The sequence below is a fragment of the Panthera onca genome, chromosome B2 (genome assembly GCF_046562875.1).
Source record: "Panthera onca isolate mPanOnc1 chromosome B2, mPanOnc1 haplotype 2, whole genome shotgun sequence".
NCBI lineage: Eukaryota > Metazoa > Chordata > Mammalia > Carnivora > Felidae > Panthera > Panthera onca.
Window position 1 is genome coordinate 42001039 of NC_138343.1, and position 18754 is coordinate 42019792.

General features: G+C 50.9%; 2 protein-coding genes across 5 annotated transcripts; one reads left to right on the forward strand and one right to left on the reverse strand.

Moving 5' to 3' along the window:
• The first annotated feature begins 8847 nt into the window (after window positions 1-8847).
• On the forward strand, window positions 8848-14923 carry HSP90AB1 (heat shock protein 90 alpha family class B member 1). Its single transcript, XM_060615632.3, has 12 exons — window positions 8848-8981; window positions 10473-10619; window positions 11058-11264; window positions 11359-11518; window positions 11661-11794; window positions 11903-12211; window positions 12635-12800; window positions 12970-13160; window positions 13272-13419; window positions 13543-13811; window positions 14095-14428; window positions 14549-14923. The coding sequence occupies exons 2-12, from the start codon at window positions 10473-10475 to the stop codon at window positions 14656-14658; spliced, it is 2175 nt and encodes a 724-aa protein (XP_060471615.1). The 5' UTR covers window positions 8848-8981; the 3' UTR covers window positions 14659-14923.
• A 251-nt stretch (window positions 14924-15174) lies between these two features.
• On the reverse strand, window positions 15175-18669 carry SLC35B2 (solute carrier family 35 member B2). Of its 4 annotated transcripts, none has more exons than XM_060615633.2 (4): window positions 18518-18634; window positions 17799-17992; window positions 17450-17604; window positions 15175-16729 (listed from the first exon to the last, which is right to left on the reverse strand). In XM_060615633.2, exons 1-4 carry the CDS (start codon window positions 18526-18528, stop codon window positions 15791-15793), a joined length of 1299 nt encoding a protein of 432 aa, XP_060471616.1. In that variant the 5' UTR covers window positions 18529-18634; the 3' UTR covers window positions 15175-15790. The 4 variants fall into 4 exon arrangements, with proteins under 4 accessions (XP_060471616.1, XP_060471617.1, XP_060471618.1 ...); XM_060615634.3 differs by lacking the exon at window positions 18518-18634 and adding an exon at window positions 18335-18350; XM_060615635.2 differs by lacking the exon at window positions 17799-17992 and having other exon boundaries at window positions 18518-18669.
• Window positions 18670-18754: the final 85 nt, after the last annotated feature.

Consider the following 18754-nt stretch of genomic DNA (forward strand, 5'->3'; position numbering starts at 1 on the left):
GAGTATCATGGGTGAGGGGTTGAAGGGAAAATTCCAGCTATTGGGAAGACAAATAATCAGAATGTTAAACTACGCTTATGATTCAGAATGGATATGAGCAGAGAAATGCAGAATCACCTCGAAGAGCCCTGTTCTCTGGGCAGCAGGCCCTGCCTGAAACCTGAGTCTTGACATGCAGGAAGAGTGTCAGCCTGAGGGAAGTCAGCCAGCCATTGTGGTCCCACAGGGAGGCCAGGCTGGCAGTGAGGCCCATCTGGTTTCTAGGGCAAGTTGGCAGTGAGTGTAGAGATGGACACCTCATGTGAACACAACCCACGTCCCCCCTCTCCAACCCATAATGGTAGGTGTCCTAGCTGGGCTCCTGTAGCTAATCTCTGAATGACCAGGCTTCCTGCGCTGGTCCCCTCTGAGAGAAGAGGTGCTCGCCCAGAGCTCTCCATAGCCTTGGCAGTCGTGGTGCTCCGTCAATGAGCCGGTTGGCATTCTGGCCCCAGACTGCAGGGCAAATGCTAAATGAGTCACTAGGACCCCACAAAGGGCGGGGGGTGGCTTTCAGTGGGGTTGGTTCCGATTCAGAGCCTAGAATTCCTCTTGGGCCTGCCAAAGAGGGCCTGCCTGTCCTGTGTGACCCAGGACAAATCACTCATCCCCCGGGGCCCAGATCTTTGTTCCTAAGACGGGGTGACACACACACACACACACATATATATGTATACATATATATATGTATACACACATATACTCAAGCACACGCGCGCATACATATATATATACATGTATATATATATATGTATACATATATATAGACACATATACATATGTATATATGTATATGTGTCTATATATATGTATACATATATATATATATGGACTCGCTAAGGTGATTTAGGGAGTCTGTGAGAGAACCTGGATGCAAGATGTGAGGACCCTGGAGACACGTGGTGAGACACGTGGCACCAAGAAACATTAGGACGAGCCTCAGTATGGTGCGCTCCCCGCCCCCATCTAAGCGGCTCGCTGTTCCTCGCCTCATCTTCAGCCCCCGGAGCCTTGTGAGCCGAACCTCATTTTCCCCCACACTAGGTATTCCCAGGGAGAAACGCCCCACGGGCCCCCGCCTAGCAAGGCCCAACAACTGCTGGGCGGGGGCGGGACCGGGACCTGACGCAGGGGGCGGAACGCAGGAGCGGGAGTCAGCTCAGCCCCGCCCAGGGGCGGGGGAGGGGGGCGCGGTGACGTCACCCGTTCCGCGTGCTGCCTGGACCTGCGGCCCTTCACACGTGCACCGTGGCGGGTGGGAGACCAGATTGGTCATCTTGAGGCCAGCTCCACTGACCGGTAAGCCTGGGTGATCTTGAGCCAGGCATTTTTCTTTGCGAAGCTGCTCGTCTGTGAAGCAAAGGTAGTCACACTTGGCATTGCCTCTCTCTGGGCCATTAAACTCGGAGATCGTAACAACTCTTGCTTTCACCCACTACTCCGCTCACGTCTTAGATGTGTAGTCACCTAACCATCTCCCAATAACCCCGTGTTCTGCCTACTGCTGTGCCCATTGTAGTCCAGAAACGCTGGAATGGTTTCCGAAGCTGGAATGGTTTCCGAAGCTGAAATGGTTAAAGGGTGGAAAAATATTTTGTAAACCGCAAAGCACTGGGTATACGCAAATCTCTCTCTGTCCACGTATCAGATATGCAGACAGAATGGAGAGACGGAAGAATTTCCAGACATTGAAAGAGGTGACATGCCAGGCCTCCAGTGATAGTGTGGCACTAAAATGCAGGCCTGGTATACCTTTCTCCCCTGCCTTCAAAAAAATTTTCCAGACAGTTCTCTTTTCACATCGCCAAGGATCCCAAGCCTCCTAGGATCTGGAACTCCCATGTAACCCTCCCCAGGTGAAAGCAGCAAAGTCCTGGTGTCTCATCCCAGTCTCTCCTGTTTATGAGTTCTTCATCACCCAGTCGTGCTACCACAGTCCTGCCAATCCCTTACCTGGTGCAGGCACCAGGCCCAGAAATCCAGTCAGGTGAGAACTGCCTCTTGGAGAGTGCCTTGTGCCTGGGGCAGGACAGGTGGCAGGCAGAACAGTTAAGTAGGTCAGGGTTGTTTGTGGTGGACCCCGCCCCCTCACCTTCCCTGGCCTGAAATCTACTCTTGATTCAGGGTTAAGTTTTACCTTTTTATTTTTTTTAATGTTTATTTATTTTGAGAGAGAGAGAGAGACAATGTGTGTGTGCGCACGCGCTTGAGCAGCGGGCGGGGGAGGGGAAGGCCAGGAGTGGCAGAGAGAGAGAGAGAGAGAGAGAGAAGCAGAGAATCCCAAGCAGGCTCTGCACTGTCAGCATGGAGCTGGACAAGGGGCTCGATCTTACAAACTGTGAGATGATTAACCGATGTTTAGCCGACTGAGCCACCGAGGCACCCCAAGTTTTACCCTCTTATTCAAAGGGACCTGGGAATACTGAACAACACCCAAGACAAAAAGGGACACCTGGTGGGCATCAGGAGGACTACAGACAATTTGGGGTTAACAAAGATAGGCAGGACTCAGTCACACCCCTCAGGCCACCAATACTAGGCCCTCAGAGAGGCAAGACACACGCATATGTGTATTAATAGAGTACGTTACCAAAAATGCCCTATTTACTATTTCAGACTGGCTTAGATCATAACTTCTGGCCTTTTCCACCACACTCCCCTGAGAAATTTTGTTCTTGCCCGTGACTTCAACCATCAATCAGCCTCTGTCTCCTGGACATTCTCTCATTGGTGCCCCATACCATGCCTAAAACAGATTCTTGACCCCCTTCTATCCAGAGTGGTCTTCCTCCTGTGCCTTCAGCCCCCATATTCCATCATTCTACCTCGGAAAATGTGAACACCTGCCTTTTCCCTACCCTTGTATGATCTCCCCACTTTTGACTTCTGCCTTCTCCAAACTATGTCCTGGGGAGTCTCCAAGTGTTTTTGTTTGTTTGTTTGTTTGTTTGTTTGCTTTGAGCAGCACAATTAACTGGCTTGACTTAATAGATTTAACATATTTAGACTTTTATCCAACAACTAGATAACATATATTTTTTTCAAGCATACATGGGACTTTTACACATATTAACCACATTTCAAAAGAAATCTCAAATACAAAAGAGTATGTTAAATGCTTTTAAGCTGATCAATGAAGATACCATAAGGGGAGTCAGAAAATGCTTAAAACTGAATTATAATAAAAATACTATATACGGAAACATGGGATATAGCTAAAATGGTACTTGAAGATATATCTGTAGCCTTAAATTCTTATGTCAAAAAAGGGGAAAGTCTGTAATTTAATGTGCTAAATATTAAAGCTAATACAAAAAGAACAAAACCAAACCAAAGAAAGAAATAATAAAAAATTTAGTGGAAATTTAAGAAAGAAAGTAAAGAAACTGAAGAAGAAAACAAATATATGAACATTAATATAAGTAAAATAGACAAATCTCTAGTGAAACTCATCATGAGAAAAAAGGGATAAGACATGAGAAACAATTTTAGGGATAAAAAAGAAGACATACTTTAGATAGAATAGAGATTGAAAAGATCATCAAAGAAAAGAGTATGCCATAATAAAGGTTTCAAGAAACATCCAGAAAAATTGACTCAAAGAGAGGTAGAAAACCTGAATAGTCCTATATCATTTAAATGGAGGGGTGCCACTGGCTTAGTCAATGTAGCATATGACTCTTGATCTCGGGGTCGTGAGTTCCAGCCCCACATTGGGTGCAGGGATTACAGCAAAATGAAATCTTAGAGAAACAATAATAAAGTAAGATCTTTAAAAAAAAGTTGAGTCCTTAGTTAAAATGGTTCCATACAGGGGCACCAGGGTGGCTTAGTTGGTTAAGTGTCTGACTTCAGCTCAGGTCATGATCTTGTGGTTTGTGAGTTCCAGCCCCACTTCGGACTTTGTGCTGACACCTCAGATTCTGTGTCTCCCTCTCTCTCTCTGCCCCACCCCTGCTCTTACTCTGTTTCTCTCTCTCTCAAAAATAAACATTAAAAAAATAGTTTGTCCATTACAAAAAAAAAAAAATGTTTCCATACAGAAAACAATAGACTCAGTCTATTTTATAGGTGAGTTCATCAAAATTTTAAATAAATAGACTAATTCTGTTTAATATTATTGAGCCTGTTAATTAATTAAACATGTAAATACAGGGAATTTTTAATTTTTTTAAAAATGTTTAAGTGTTTATTTATTTTGAGAGAGAGCAAGGGAATGCAAGCAAGGGGAAGGGCAGAGAAGGAGAAGAGAGAATCCCAAGCAGGCTCCATACTATCAGCACAGAGCCCGAGCGGGGCTCAGTCCCACAAACCCGTGAGATCATGACCTGAGCCCATATCAAGAGTCAGATGCTTAACCGACTGAGCCACCCAGGCACCACCCCATAGGGAATTTTTTTTAAGTTTATTTATTTATTTTGAGAGAGAGAGAGCAGGGGAGAGTCAGAGAGAGATTGGAACCCCAAGCAGAATCCACACTGCCGGCATGTGTGCTCAGGGTGGGTCTTGAACCCACGAACTGCAAGACCATGAGCTAAGATCAAGAATCAGACACTCAACCAACTGAGCCACCCAGGCACCCCGCGCAAAGGGAATTTTTTTAAAACAATAGTCTCAATAGATGCAGGAAAATAACCAGATACTTGTTCCAATTAAAAGTTATAACAACTTAGGAATAGAAAGAGTATTGTGCTCAATGGTGAAATATTAAAAGCATTCCTTTCCTGATCAGAAATGAGATAGGGATGCCCAGAATCACTGTTTCCACTCATCATTGTCTTGCAGGTTTTAGCTGGTGCAGTATAACAAGAAATAAGAGATACAAGGATTAGAAAGGGAGATTGCAAACTGTCATTGTTCTCAGATGATAGATAGGGTTGTACTTAAAAAACAAAAAACAGGGGTGCCTGGGTGGCTCAGTCGGCTAAGATTCTGGCTCTTGGTTTCTGCTCAGGTCATGATCTCACAGATCGTGAGTTCAAGCCCCATGTCGGGTTCTGTGCTGACAGTGCAGAGCCTGCTTGGTGTTCTCTCTCTCTCTCTCTCTCTCTGTCCCTCCCCCCTCTCAAAATGAATAAATAAAAAAAAAAACCAGACAAATTAAGAATTAATAAGGTAGTTTACCAAGTTGTAGGACCAATAAACAAAAGTCAATTGCTTTTCAAACTCTTCAGGAAACAAAATGAAGGAAATTTTCCATTGCCATTGCATCAAAAACAAAAAACAAAAAAACAAACAAAAAGCATAGTACTAACAATCAAGTGGGTGAGAGTTGTGAGATTTCTCATGTCCCAACAGGATGTGGAAACTGAGGCAAAGAGGTGGGGCCCAGGCTAGTCATGCAGACTGGCTCAATTGTCCCACATCTCTAAACATCAGGTCCATTGGCCTGTGAGGATGTCAGTTTAGGGTATTCCCCACTCCCCCCACCCCTGCCGGAGTTCAGAGATTATAAGCGTCATGGAACTGGGAAGAACCAGAACTGACAGGACACATCTGGCAGCCACTGAGTTCGGGAAGCCAGTTTGTTCTGGGAGTTAAGGATCCAGAGCTACCCCTCACTCGTATACAACCTCTGATGTCCCGATGCCTTTGGTTGCTTGATTCATCTACTGCCTCTTAGCAACCCTCATTGGCCTCCCTGATCCCCCTGAAAGGCCAGTGGCACAGCCTAATTGGGAGAATTCCTAGTCTGAGCAGCAGCTAAGTCTCTGTGCATCCTCCAAGACCCCACTTCGATTTAGGCTAGATTAGGGGTCTGTAAGTCTTCTCCGTAAAAGGTAAGAGAGTAAATATTTTAGACTTCGCATGCTCTATGGTCTCTGCCACACCATCAACTCTGCCACTGCGGCATAAAAGCAGCCAAAGACAACATGCAAACAAGGGTGGCTATGTTTCAGTAAAACTTTATGAACACACATCCGAATTTCACGTACTTTTCACAGGCCAAAACAGTATCTTTCTGTTGATTTTTTCCACAATTAAAAAAATGTAAAAACCATTCTCACCCATAAGCCATCTAAAAGCAAGCAACAGGCCCACCAGCTGCAGGCTACAGTTGGTCAACTCTTGCTTCAACTGGCTACCCTCCAACGACAGAAGGTTGGGCTGGGTCTTTGAGGCCTGGTCAGGAATAAAGGGTATCTTGGGAGCAATAGGCATTGCAAGTGCTCCTGAGAATAGGACTCCGGAGATCTAGAGGGTTTTAAGCTTTGACAGCCTCCATGGCTTCCTACACTCTAAGTTAAGGTCAGAGCATCTTAACATGGCATTCGTGGCCCTCTGTGACCTGAACCCTGCCTGCAGGGCTACTTTTTGCTCTTCCGCCTCCTTCAGGGGCTCCTAGGCTATGGTCCTTCTGTCAGGGCTGTGCCTTTCCATGCTTTTCCCTCTTCCGGGAATAGACCTGTGTCATGGGCTGACTAGTCTTGGCCCTAAGCCTGCCCCTTCCCCAGGCTGAGCTGCCTGCCACAGCGCCCTGTGGACTGAAACCTCCGTCTTGTTTATGCATTTTTGCATCCCCGGGCACTCACTGTGGGAGCTTAAGTTAGTGTCAGTGAGTAGGAGAAGGCTTCCAGAAGAGAAGACTTCCAGAAATTCTGTGCTAGTGGAAGATTTGAGATTGTCCCATTAGGAGACCTGCTAGGAGTCTCTGGTCCTAATACTGATCAGCACGTGATTTCTGCTCTGCTTTGGACTTGGGTCCTGGGAGGGGAGACAGCATCCCCACTCCATTCCTGGAGCAGGGAGCAAGGGTTAGTGCAACACAGGCTCTGAGCTCACTGTCCTCATTGAAGCCTTGCTTCCCCAGTTCATAGAATGTGGAGACTCGCTTTTACCTCTTCACAGGATGGTGAAATGGTGTGAATGCGTTTTGTCAACTAGGGAGATGTTTCATTAGCTAGAGCCCTTCTGCCCAGAGGAAAAGAAGGTATATTGAGGGAGGACACTCTTGGTTTGAGATTTAGATCAGGAACAGAGAATCCTGGGGCATTTCAGGGAGCAGCACCCACACCCCTTCCCAAACCCATTAACTTCTCCCAGCCACCGGCTTCTCACACTCCACAAGGAAGGAAAGAAGAGCAAGGAAAAATACAATTGGGGTGGTGCTAAGCCTGGGGCAAGGATGAGGAAAGCAAAGATCCTTTATCCTTCGGAATTCAACACATAAAGAAAATACAAAGGAAGGAAGATGGGGCACCAGGGCTGATGAGGGAGGGCTGTGGGGCTGGGGGTGGGGGTGAGGTAGGGGAGGAACCCCTCCCCAGCATTCCAGCGGCGACACAGTGGGCCAAGAAAGCAGTTGATGGACACCTACAATGTCACAGAGCAGGAAGTGGCCATTCTCTTCCGGAGGGGCTGTGGGCCCAACAGGATTCCAAGATGAGGCCTTGGATAGACAAGGACAGCTTTCCATCTGAAGGGCACACAAAAGGGGTAGAGCCAAGCGAAGTATGGCGTCCCACAGCTCCCTGGGCAGGCTAACGGCTTGGGAGCTCCGGCGCCACATCTGAAGAGAAACAATTTCTGGCAGCCTTCAACGGGCTGCTCTCTGGGAAGCGTCTTCAAGCGCCCTCCAGGAGCCCCTGCCACCCTGCAGGGGTCCCTGGAGACCCTCTGCTCCTCCGGTCTGGCAGCTGCAGGAGCGAAGAGGGCCAGAAACGAAACGAGATTGAGAAAACAGCTCGATATGCTCACGCTGGGGAGACGCATGTCTCTGTGTTCTACACACGTGGGCGACTGCAGGAGTTGGGGAGGGTCCCCCCGGTGGCCAAGTCGTCCCCAGTCTCCGCTCGCTGAAGGCGCGTCAGCACAGCCGCCCCAACAGCCCTGTGCTATGTGATTGATGGGGAAGGGATTGGGGGAAGGTCAATCACTCCCTTTTTGCTCCATCCCACTCCCGAGGGAGTGCCGAGCTAGCTGGGCCTGGCAGGTGGATAATAGGGTCCCGCCAGCGGCTTTAGACGGTAAATAGGATTGGGACAGCCCACCCCCTGCTCCCCGGGGACCCCGGCCGATTCCTAGAGGGTAACACAAGCAGCTGCAGAGACAGGACCAGGCCGCAGAGGGCGGGGCGGAGCCTGGAGGAAAGGGGCGGGGTGGGGGCGGTACCGCCAAGGCGGGTCTGGAAACTGCTGGAAGTAATCGCAGTACCACCGTCGTCGCTCCTTCCGCCGGGCGCGGGCAAAGAGTCCCACTGCTAGCCCGAGCCGGCGCCCTTCCCACCCCCCTCCCCACCAGGAGCCACGCCCCGCTGCAAAGCGCTGGCTCTTTCCCCTCCCCGAGGGAGGACCGGGCTCCCGGGGCTGCGTGAAGTTAGATCTCGAATTCTGCACTGTCCCTAAGGAAAGCCCTTTTCCCTTATTGGGCTGTAGGCATGTGTAGGGCAGATTCTAGCAAGGAAGTCGAACCTGGGAGTCGAGGTCGGAGTGGTTGGCCTTTCTATCCACCTTTTTTGGTATTCCTCTTGGCCAGGACACTTATGTGTGGAGGCGCCTGTATTAGGGGTTTATAGGGAGGTCAGTGGGATCCTCGCCACTAGATCCCTCGTTTATGTCATGTGAGCATTCTCAATCTCTAGTTCTTGGACGGTGGTCGAGCCTTGGCAGTGCGGAGATGCGGCCACGAAAAGCGGTACTTGCGCGTGCTCTCAGGGCGGAGACTGAGACCGGTTGCTTCCGCCCTTCCCCGCCCCCTCCCCTATTTTGGACCATGACGTCAAGGTGGGCGGGCAGCGGCAGGTGCCGGGCTGACCCGCATCCTCCTTTAAGGCGGAGGGATTCGGGGACGGGCAGCTGGTATGTGCTTCGCCGTATATAGGGCCACTGGGGGCGAACAGCCGCTCTCTTGAGTCACCCCCGCGCAGCCTTGTTGCGGATTTTGAGCCGGACTTAGTCCCTGCTCACCGTGGTCTGTAGTGCTTACAGCTCTTCTCCTTGAAGGTAAGGTCATTGGTTCTTTTCAGGTGTTTCTGATTGGATTGTCCTTACGTGTTGCTTTCGTCCATCGTTTCCTTTTCAAAGCCTAGATTTTGTCGTGTTGGAGCGGTCTTGGGATAGGTCAACTCAGAATTTTTGGGGGGTGTGGATGGGACAGGGCTCTCGAGAGTTGGGCTAGTTTTTTCATCCGTGCTTTGGTGCGGCGTTTCCCTCAGACGGCAACTAGCCGTGGGGGGAGGTGGGCCGCGGAGTGGGCTTGGGGTAGTGGGCAGCTGCACGTGGTGTCCGCGCCGGCCCGGGACGCTGCCATGTTTGCCCCTCCACTTCCGGACGCGGCTACGGGGCGCCGGAGGGTCCCCAAGGGTGGTGGGTGTGCGCGCTGGACGTGACTCAGCACAGCCTGGTGCTGGCCTGGCTTTGCCATCTCTTCCGTGGGACGCATTTTTCCAGGGCTTTCTATTCCTTTATGTGAGGTTCTTCGGCAAGGAACGATTACGGCCGGCTCTGGCCCGCCGTTCTTTCTTTCCAGAGCTTTTCTGCAGTCCCGGTGAGGGGGAGGGGAGAGGAGGGGGCAGGCTCTGGAAGATTCATGGGCCCTTTCCTCCCCCGCCCCTCCCAGAGAGCTGAGATTGTTCTGGAAGCTTCTGGAGCCCGGCGCCCCGCCCTGGTGCCCGGATGCTGGGGCGAAGGGAGGCTGCGCGGTGGCGCCCCCTCCTCGCGTGGCCCTGGCCAACGCATGTCCGGCAGTGACGAGGGTCTGCCCAGCCGTCTACGGCCACCATCTTAGTTGTGTTTGGTTTCGTTCTATATTGTAGCCACATGTGTTGAGGGGTGCTTTATCCGTTCTTTGTCTTAGCCTCTTGGGCGGGTATCCACCGGTCTCTCGGGTTATCTTCTATCCTGTGAGGCAGCAATCCCACGTGAGCTTTTGATGTGGGAGGTTCTCAATTGAAGAGAGCCAATTCCGGATTACTGGCCATTTAACATGAAATCGCTCATCTTGGGCTATTGGATTTTGTAACAAAAAAGGTGGTGGAAACGTAGTAGGTGGTTTTCTCCTTCACCTGAGTTTGGGTTACCTGGAGTTGTTATTCCTATTCTTGGGTTGGGCCCAGTATCTGCATTTTGAACAGGCTACCAGGTGATGCTGAGGTTTTGGGTCCCACGGATCAGTTAAGAGCAGTTTGGTTTCAAAATACCTTTTCAAAAAGCTTGACCTTGTGTATTGTGGTGAAGCAGCTTTTTATTTTTCTTTCTAAGTTGGATTCCCACTAAGAGAAGTCTTTAAAGAAAAGGCGCTACGGTTTTTGAGGAGTATGTTCATTACCTGGATTAAAACAGCTTGGACTAAGTCTCTTTGAGTCTTTGAGTAAAACAGCTTGGACTAAGTCTCTTTGAGTCTCTTTGAGTCACCCGCTGTGACCGGGGTGAACTTGAAGTGTTAAATGTGGAGCCATCCAGTTCTTTTGTAATTCTTGATTGTTCTCATTTTAGATGCCTGAGGAAGTACACCATGGAGAGGAGGAGGTGGAGACATTTGCCTTCCAGGCAGAAATTGCCCAACTCATGTCCCTCATCATCAATACCTTTTATTCCAACAAGGAAATTTTCCTTCGGGAGTTGATCAGTAATGCTTCTGATGTGAGTGGTGTGGGCAGCTTCATTTGTGGTTTTTGTTTTCAGCACTCCGGAAAAGAGAAGCGCGGTTTGGTATTTTGTGGGGCTGCTATTCTAAAAACGTTGATGTGGGTAGATGGGCTATTGTAACTGTAAATGGTTCTTTTTGTGTTCTAAGTTTTATTTTGAGAGTGAGGGAGGGGCAGAGAGAGGGAGAATCCCAAGCAGGCTCTGAGCAGTCAGCCTGGAGCCCAACACACGGGGCTTGAACCCACAAACTGAGATCATGACCTGAGCCAAAATCAAGAGTCAGGTGCCCCAACTGTATGTGGCTCTTACACGCCAAGTTTGGGAGTGGGTAATCAAAATTGATGCTATTTGGGAGTAAAAAGTAGTATTCTTTTGGACGAAGAGCTGGGCTTTTAGGAAGCAGAATTATAAAAATGAGATTTGTGTTTTCAGGCCTTGGACAAGATTCGGTATGAGAGCCTGACAGACCCTTCCAAGTTGGACAGTGGTAAAGAGCTCAAAATTGACATCATCCCCAACCCCCAGGAACGCACTCTGACTCTAGTGGACACCGGCATTGGCATGACCAAAGCCGATCTCATAAATAATTTGGGAACCATTGCCAAGTCGGGCACTAAAGCATTCATGGAGGCTCTCCAGGTATGTGGTATTTCAGCTAGGTGCACGCCATCCATTTTTGTGGATGTTTGGTTTGCTGTTTTGTTTTAAACTTGTTTGTAAAATTTCCTGGCAGGCTGGTGCAGACATCTCCATGATTGGACAATTTGGTGTTGGCTTTTATTCTGCTTATCTGGTGGCAGAGAAAGTGGTTGTTATCACAAAGCACAACGATGATGAGCAGTATGCCTGGGAGTCTTCTGCTGGGGGCTCCTTCACTGTACGTGCAGACCATGGTAAGACGGCTTTCCTATTAGGTTGTCTGGGTTAGAATTCTGGGGAAACCTGTAATGGAGATCTTGAGGGTGTTACCTGTGGAGTCGTTGATGACAGGTCTGCTTTTAGCTTCATTTTTTATACTCTGTGATTAACTCCTAGGTGAGCCCATTGGCCGGGGCACCAAAGTGATCCTCCATCTTAAAGAAGACCAGACAGAATACTTAGAGGAGAGACGTGTCAAAGAAGTGGTGAAGAAGCACTCGCAGTTCATAGGCTATCCCATCACTCTTTATGTGAGTATGGACTGGTACTCCTCACGTGTATGTCTGCTCTTTCGGGGAGTTCCAAGGTCCCCGGTTTTGGTTTCTGAAGTCTGGAACTACTGTCTTTTGTACTTTCAGCTGGAGAAGGAACGAGAGAAAGAAATCAGTGACGATGAGGCAGAGGAGGAGAAAGGTGAGAAAGAAGAGGAAGATAAAGATGATGAGGAGAAGCCCAAGATTGAAGATGTGGGCTCAGATGAGGAGGATGATAGTGGGAAGGACAAGAAGAAGAAAACAAAGAAGATTAAGGAGAAATACATTGATCAGGAAGAACTGAACAAGACCAAGCCCATTTGGACCAGAAACCCTGACGACATCACCCAGGAGGAATATGGAGAGTTTTACAAGAGCCTTACGAATGACTGGGAGGACCACTTGGCAGTCAAGGTGAGAAGCCTTGCATGTTGATTGAATAGGAAGAGCAGGCAGAACGGCGTTGCTGGTAGTAGACCATGGAACTTGCCCAACTGTTTGGTGGTGGGAACTGAATGCCATGGATCCATGTCCTTTCACTTGTTGATGACCCTTTTAGGGTAAAGAAAGGACATCTTAGTGACCTCACTTTGTCTCTGTGGCAGGTTCCTGATAGGACTGTTAACTCATTGATCCCAGGATTATACATAGCAGTACCATTGTGGATCAGTTTGGGGCATAGGAGTTTAATTTTTTCAAAAGAGGTCCTATGATGTCTGTTCTGTCATCAGTGCTTAGGGAAGATCTCTGTTCCAGACAATTCAGTGAATGATGTGATGTTGGGACTTAAAGGTGTATCTTGAAATACACTACTGGCTTACTTTGAATTTCTTTCAGCACTTCTCTGTGGAAGGTCAGCTGGAATTCAGGGCATTGCTGTTCATCCCCCGTCGGGCTCCTTTTGACCTTTTTGAGAACAAGAAGAAAAAGAACAACATTAAGCTCTATGTCCGCCGTGTGTTTATCATGGACAGCTGTGATGAGTTGATACCGGAGTATCTCAGTGAGTGTCCTTTTGGCCGAATGTAGTTGGTTGGGTAAAGTCCTATAGTGCTCTCAGGAAACGGAGGTTTTGTCTTTTTTTTTTTTGAAATCGGGTTCAGTGAGAAAGTGGATCCTGTTGAACTTAGATGACCTGTCTACAGTAACTCCCATTTTCTTCCTGATTGCAGATTTCATCCGTGGTGTGGTGGACTCTGAGGACTTGCCCCTAAACATCTCCCGAGAAATGCTCCAGCAGAGCAAAATCTTGAAGGTCATTCGCAAAAACATCGTAAAGAAGTGCCTTGAGCTCTTCTCTGAACTGGCAGAAGACAAGGAGAACTATAAGAAATTCTATGAGGCATTCTCTAAAAACTTGAAGGTACGGAAGTAGCAAATGCTTACTTATTAATTAAGATGGAGGGTTTTTTTCATTCACCTAGAGAGTAACAGATTATTTACAAGTAAGATCGTTTTCTTTCCACCTTTGAAGCTTGGAATCCATGAGGACTCCACTAATCGGCGTCGTCTTTCTGAGCTGCTGCGTTATCACACCTCCCAGTCTGGAGATGAGATGACTTCTCTTTCGGAGTATGTTTCTCGCATGAAGGAGACCCAGAAGTCCATCTATTACATCACTGGTATGTTGGAGCCTGGGTCTGATCAAAGCCTCATGGGGGTATAAGGAAATAGGGAGGACATTTGGGAATACCTGGGAACTGGTAGGCGGCATTCTGATCCCTGAGTCTCTCTCAACCCTGCAGGCGAGAGCAAAGAGCAGGTTGCCAACTCCGCTTTTGTGGAGCGGGTGCGGAAGCGGGGCTTCGAGGTAGTGTATATGACTGAGCCCATCGATGAGTACTGCGTGCAGCAGCTCAAGGAGTTTGATGGGAAGAGTCTCGTCTCCGTAACCAAGGAGGGCCTGGAGCTACCTGAGGATGAAGAGGAGAAAAAGAAAATGGAAGAGAGCAAGGCCAAGTTTGAGAACCTCTGCAAACTTATGAAAGAAATACTGGATAAGAAGGTTGAGAAGGTAAGCAGTTCTGGGACTAGGATGTAGTTTGTAAATGCTTTAGAGCTGTTTCCCTCAGAATCTTGTGGTGCTACACAGTTAGTAGTTTTAGGTTGCCTGATTTGTGCAGAGCTTCTTTCTTTCCCGTTTCGCTGCTTTTACCAGGCAGGTGGGTTGGTATTTTTATAAATATTTGGGAACGATGAAGTGTTTCTTCTGAGAATAGAACTTAACATACCATCATCTTAGCTTGGAAATGGTAATCAGATTTAACATAAACATAAGTTTTTGTCCTTATCCACAGGTGACCATCTCAAACAGGCTAGTGTCTTCACCCTGCTGCATTGTGACGAGCACCTACGGCTGGACGGCCAACATGGAGCGGATCATGAAAGCCCAGGCACTTCGGGACAACTCTACAATGGGTTATATGATGGCCAAAAAGCACCTGGAGATTAATCCTGACCACCCCATTGTGGAGACACTACGGCAGAAGGCAGAGGCGGACAAGAATGACAAGGCTGTCAAGGACCTGGTGGTGCTCCTGTTTGAAACTGCACTGCTCTCTTCTGGCTTCTCACTGGAGGATCCCCAGACCCACTCCAACCGAATTTACCGCATGATCAAGCTAGGCCTGGGTGAGTATCTTTGTTACACCAGAGTGTGGCTAGGAGTTGGGTAAACTAGTCTCTGAGGGACAGATTTGACTTAATGGTATTCGGGTTGACATTCACGTGGCGTTCTTTCCTACTTAACAGGTATTGACGAAGACGAAGTAACTGCAGAGGAACCCAGTGCTGCTGTTCCTGATGAGATCCCTCCCCTTGAGGGTGATGAGGATGCGTCCCGCATGGAAGAAGTAGATTAGTTTCTACCTGCAGACCTGTGCCCTCTGTATAGTGTCCCCATGGCTTCCCAGCAGCCCTGAGTGGCCTCGGTTCACCTGGTTCCTTCTGCTGATGTCTAGTGTTTTGTTTTTTTTCCCCCTCCTGTCTTTGTCTGAGGCAGGATACAAGGGCCTCAGGCCTATCCCTTCCTATATTTGATGAGGGGTTTGGATGTGTACTGTGGTTTTTTGTTTATTTTGTTCTGAAGTTAAAGTATGCAAAATAAAGAAAATACAGTTTTATACAGTTCTGCTTTCCCTTGTAAAGTGGATCTGGTGCCTTCTGAGTTTCTTTTGCTTTCCTATTCCAAGTTGTACCTGCTTTCATCCTGGTAATCGGTTACTCTGGTACATTGAAAGCTAAAGTCACTTGTAACCATCTAGCAGTTCTGAAGTCCCCCAACAGACTCTAAAGGGTAGCCACAAACCAGCATGTGATACTCTGTCCCCTTCCTAAAGCACATATTTCAGTCAACGAAAACACGGGACTCGAGACCATTGCAGCAATTTAATTTAATAAAATAAAATTAGAGCAAAAAGTTAACATTTCCAAAGTACCAAAACCTGCAATGGGCTCTTGGAGCAGAGCCTGGGGATCCAGGAGCAGAGGGTGGTGGTGCTGGGTAGGGCTCTCCTATCCTTCTCCCCCAGCACAGCACCGTCTTTCAGGGACTCCCGGGAAAGCAGCACTTGGAGCCTACAACACTTGTGCTTTTCTCACCAGAGTAAGTTCCATAGGTCTCTGGGAGGGAGTCTGCACGGGTGGGCCATTCAAGGTAGGGGACAAGCACAAGTGTGTTGGTGGCAGAGCCCACAGGGCAAGACTTCAGGGAATTTTGAGAGGGGCCTTAGAAGGTGCTTCTGCCTTCTCAGCAAGCCCCTCCCACCCATTGAGGAAGGTCCTCTACCTTGGGGCTCAGAAGAATCCCTACTGGAGGACGGGTGACTTAAGGCAAAGGGGAAGGCTGACTCCCGGACTCAACCCCAACCTGCAGAGCTGGTTTGTGATACTAAAAGCCTGCATTCTGACCTTGAGCCAGCCGCCTCAAAAGTTACAGTAGGAGAGGAAAACTGGTACGGTGAGGTTCTTGTTGGACTTCATCTCTCAGGCCCCTCAAACTTTCTGCACAGGGGACTCGACAGGCACAGCCTTCTTTCCCCGTTGCTTTAGTCGGCCCCGGGCATAGACTCTGAGGAGGAGGGCAGCAAAGACCACAGCCACCCCCAGGCCCCCCACCACAGTGACTGTGTGGCCATAGAGGAGGCAGGAGAGGAGGATGGCGAAGGCCTGGCGGAGGGTCATGATGATGGTGAAGACGGCGGCCCCGAACTGCCCGATGGTGTAGAAGATGAAGAGCTGGCCGCATGCAGAGCAGACTGAGAGCAGAAGGGCATGCGCAGCAAATTCACTGTGTCGCCCCATGAAGCGGGTCCCCTCCAGGAGGGCCCCCTGCTCTAGCAGGGAGCCCACCGTGAAGAGGCAGGAGAAGAAATTGACCCCAAACATCATCTGCACCGAAGACATCTTATAGGCAAACAGGGCATCCTGCCAGTTTGAGGTGAAGCTGTCAAAGGCGATGTAGCCTGCCAGCAGGATGAGGCCGGACAGGGTGGTGGCCGGGGAGCTGCGGGGCTCCGGTCCGCTGGACAGCAGGAACATGCTGACCCCAATGGAGATGAGGCCGGCCGTCAGGTATTCCCAGTGTTCGTAGCTGCGCCGAGACACCAACTTTCCCATCAGCATGACAGGGATCACCTTAGAGGCCTTGGCCAGCACCTGGGTGGGAAAGCTGACGAACTTGAGAGCTTCATACTGACACCAGCTGCTGAGCACGTTTGACAGGCTGGCAAAGGAGTACCGGTACATGGGTGCTCCGTGCCGGGGCTGCTTACAGAGGATGCAGCAGAGGCCAGCCACCAGCAGGGCCAGCACCCGGTTCATCAGCACCAGGAACTGGGAGTCCGTGAAGCGCTCACCTGGCGAGGTGGCAGTAGCCCCATAGCTGCGGGTCATCACTCTCTCCTGCAGCACTCCCCAAGTCAGGTAGGACACCTGGAGGGAGGGGCGGGGAGGAACGAGGACCGAGAAGGTAAGAGGAGGAGAAGGTGGCCCGAAAGATTTCGACCTCCCTCTTCCTCAGAAAAGGTCTAGATGATTCAAAGGACAGCATACGTATGTTGGTCCCTCTGTAATAACCAGAAGTTTCCTCTCCCCTCCAGAGCCTGGATTCACCTCGGAAGGATCAAGTGTGTGTGAAACGATGACAGAGGCTTTAGGCATGCCCAGACCCTGTCTGCCCCACAGGAGGGTAGTTAAAGCAGACTCCATTCCATGTAGCCTCCTGTCTATCCTCAGTGGATTTGGGGAGTAAGACTGGACACCTGTGCGGCACGTGTAGGACTAGTGGTGCCCGCTCTGAAGTGCCAAGAACTCCGTATCTTCGCTCCCTGTCACATGCAGTAGTGGGGGGAGGGCTGCGTGGCTTCCCCAAACTTTGATCAATGGGTTAGCAGTATATGAGACATCACTGCAGGGGGAAGGGTAGTAACGGCACAGGAGAAATCACACAAGAGGGCAAGAAGAAGGGGGAAAGACAAGACAGTGGTTATCCCGACCACCTCTAAGATGGTGGTACTATGCGCCCCCTGGAAGAGGGGGCCATGTTAACACAGCCAGCAAACCACGGGGGGCTGGCAGGGTGAAAACTTTGGTTCCGCACCGTACCTGTCCTGGGGTCCAACCCAGGAAGAGAGGCAGAGCCTGCCTACCTACCTGGAGCCCCGCGGCGCAGAAGAGCAGCTTCAGGGCCTGCCAAGTGGGAGTGGTCTCTGCCGGCTCGGTCCGGGAAGCCAGAGGAACCTCGTCAGAGGCCTTGGGCTCATGGCCAAACACACAAGTTTTCACCAGGGGAAAGCAGAGACCCCTGCCTAAAAAACAGGCAACCAAGGTCAAGAGCCAGTATTCTCCCCAGCACCTCCTCTTGCCCAGAGCAGCCAGCGGCCCTGCTGTCAGGCCTGCAGGCATCCCTCCCTCCCTTCCCAAGCCACAACCCAATCTGGACTGCTGGTCAGCACTCATAATAGGGACCTGGCACGCTTCCCCACCCTTTCGGCACACACACCTGTCTCCAGGTAGTTCTTCCGCTTGAAGTACTGCACCAGCAGGTAGCCAGGTACCATAAAGCTGGCATAGCCAGCAGCATTCACCAAAAAGCGGAAAAACCACAGCTGCGTCCATGACTCTGGAGGGGCTTCGGGGGTCTCCCCACCTGCCCCCAGGGAGGGGAGCGCAGCCAGCACCACCACTGCCCACCACCTGCGGGGACAGCGGACGTAAGGATTAGGGTGCCGTTCCTCATCCACTCGGCCCTCCGGAGGGGACTACACTGGAGAAGGGCCCGGAGTCTCCCCGCCCCCCTCAGCTGCAGCCCAGCCCGGACAAAGAGCCTCTCTCTCTCCTGGGGGGGGCCGGCGCGGGCCAGGCGGGGCTCCCTCCCTCCTCGGGGGCGGACCCGCCCCTCTGGCCACACAGGTTCCCTCTGTTCCCTCCAGCGCTGGCCGGCCGTTCGGGCTACAGGCGGCGCCCCCTCCTCCCACCCCGCCCTCCAGGATCCCGGAGCGCCAGGGTTCCCAACTCCTCCGCCCGACACTCCCGGACCCTCGCAAGGAGGACAAGTCCAGTCCACGCCGCGCCCCCCCCTCCCCGCCGGCCCCGGGCTCCGCTATGCGGGCCTGCCGCCGGGCAGCTGGGACCCCACCCGGCCCCTCCGTGCCCAGCAGCGGCAGTCACGTGGCCCGGGGGCTCGGTCACGTGGGCCCGCCGCTCCCCTAGCCCCCCCACCTGGCGTCCATGGTCCGGGCCGCGTGGGGCGGAGGGGGGCCGGGGAATGCGGTCCCCGGGCCGCGCGGTCCCTCCGCTCCCGCTGCCGCCTCCAGGAGCGGCCGGCGAGCGAGCGGCTAGCGGAAGTGCCGCGCTCTTCCCGCCTCCCTCCCCGCGGCCGCCCCTCCGCCCCCAGCCGCGACCAGGCAGCGCCCCGGGCCGCCGGCGGGCCACAGCGCCCCCGCGCGGCCCGGAGGG

What these genes read in the sequence shown, in the direction of transcription:
- HSP90AB1 (XM_060615632.3), top strand. Translation starts at nt 10,473, where the DNA reads ATGCCTGAGGAAGTACACCATGGAGAGGAGGAGGTGGAGACATTTGCC. An exon ending in GTTGATACCGGAGTATCTCA is followed by an intron (nt 12,801 to 12,969) that starts GTGAGTGTCCTT and finishes TCCTGATTGCAG; the next exon opens with ATTTCATCCGTGGTGTGGTG. An exon ending in CATTCTCTAAAAACTTGAAG is followed by an intron (nt 13,161 to 13,271) that starts GTACGGAAGTAG and finishes CCACCTTTGAAG; the next exon opens with CTTGGAATCCATGAGGACTC.
- SLC35B2 (XM_060615633.2), bottom strand. An exon ending in GAAGAACTACCTGGAGACAG is followed by an intron (nt 17,605 to 17,798) that starts GTGTGTGTGCCG and finishes CCTGTTTTTTAG; the next exon opens with GCAGGGGTCTCTGCTTTCCC. An exon ending in TCTGCGCCGCGGGGCTCCAG is followed by an intron (nt 16,730 to 17,449) that starts GTAGGTAGGCAG and finishes CCCTCCCTCCAG; the next exon opens with GTGTCCTACCTGACTTGGGG.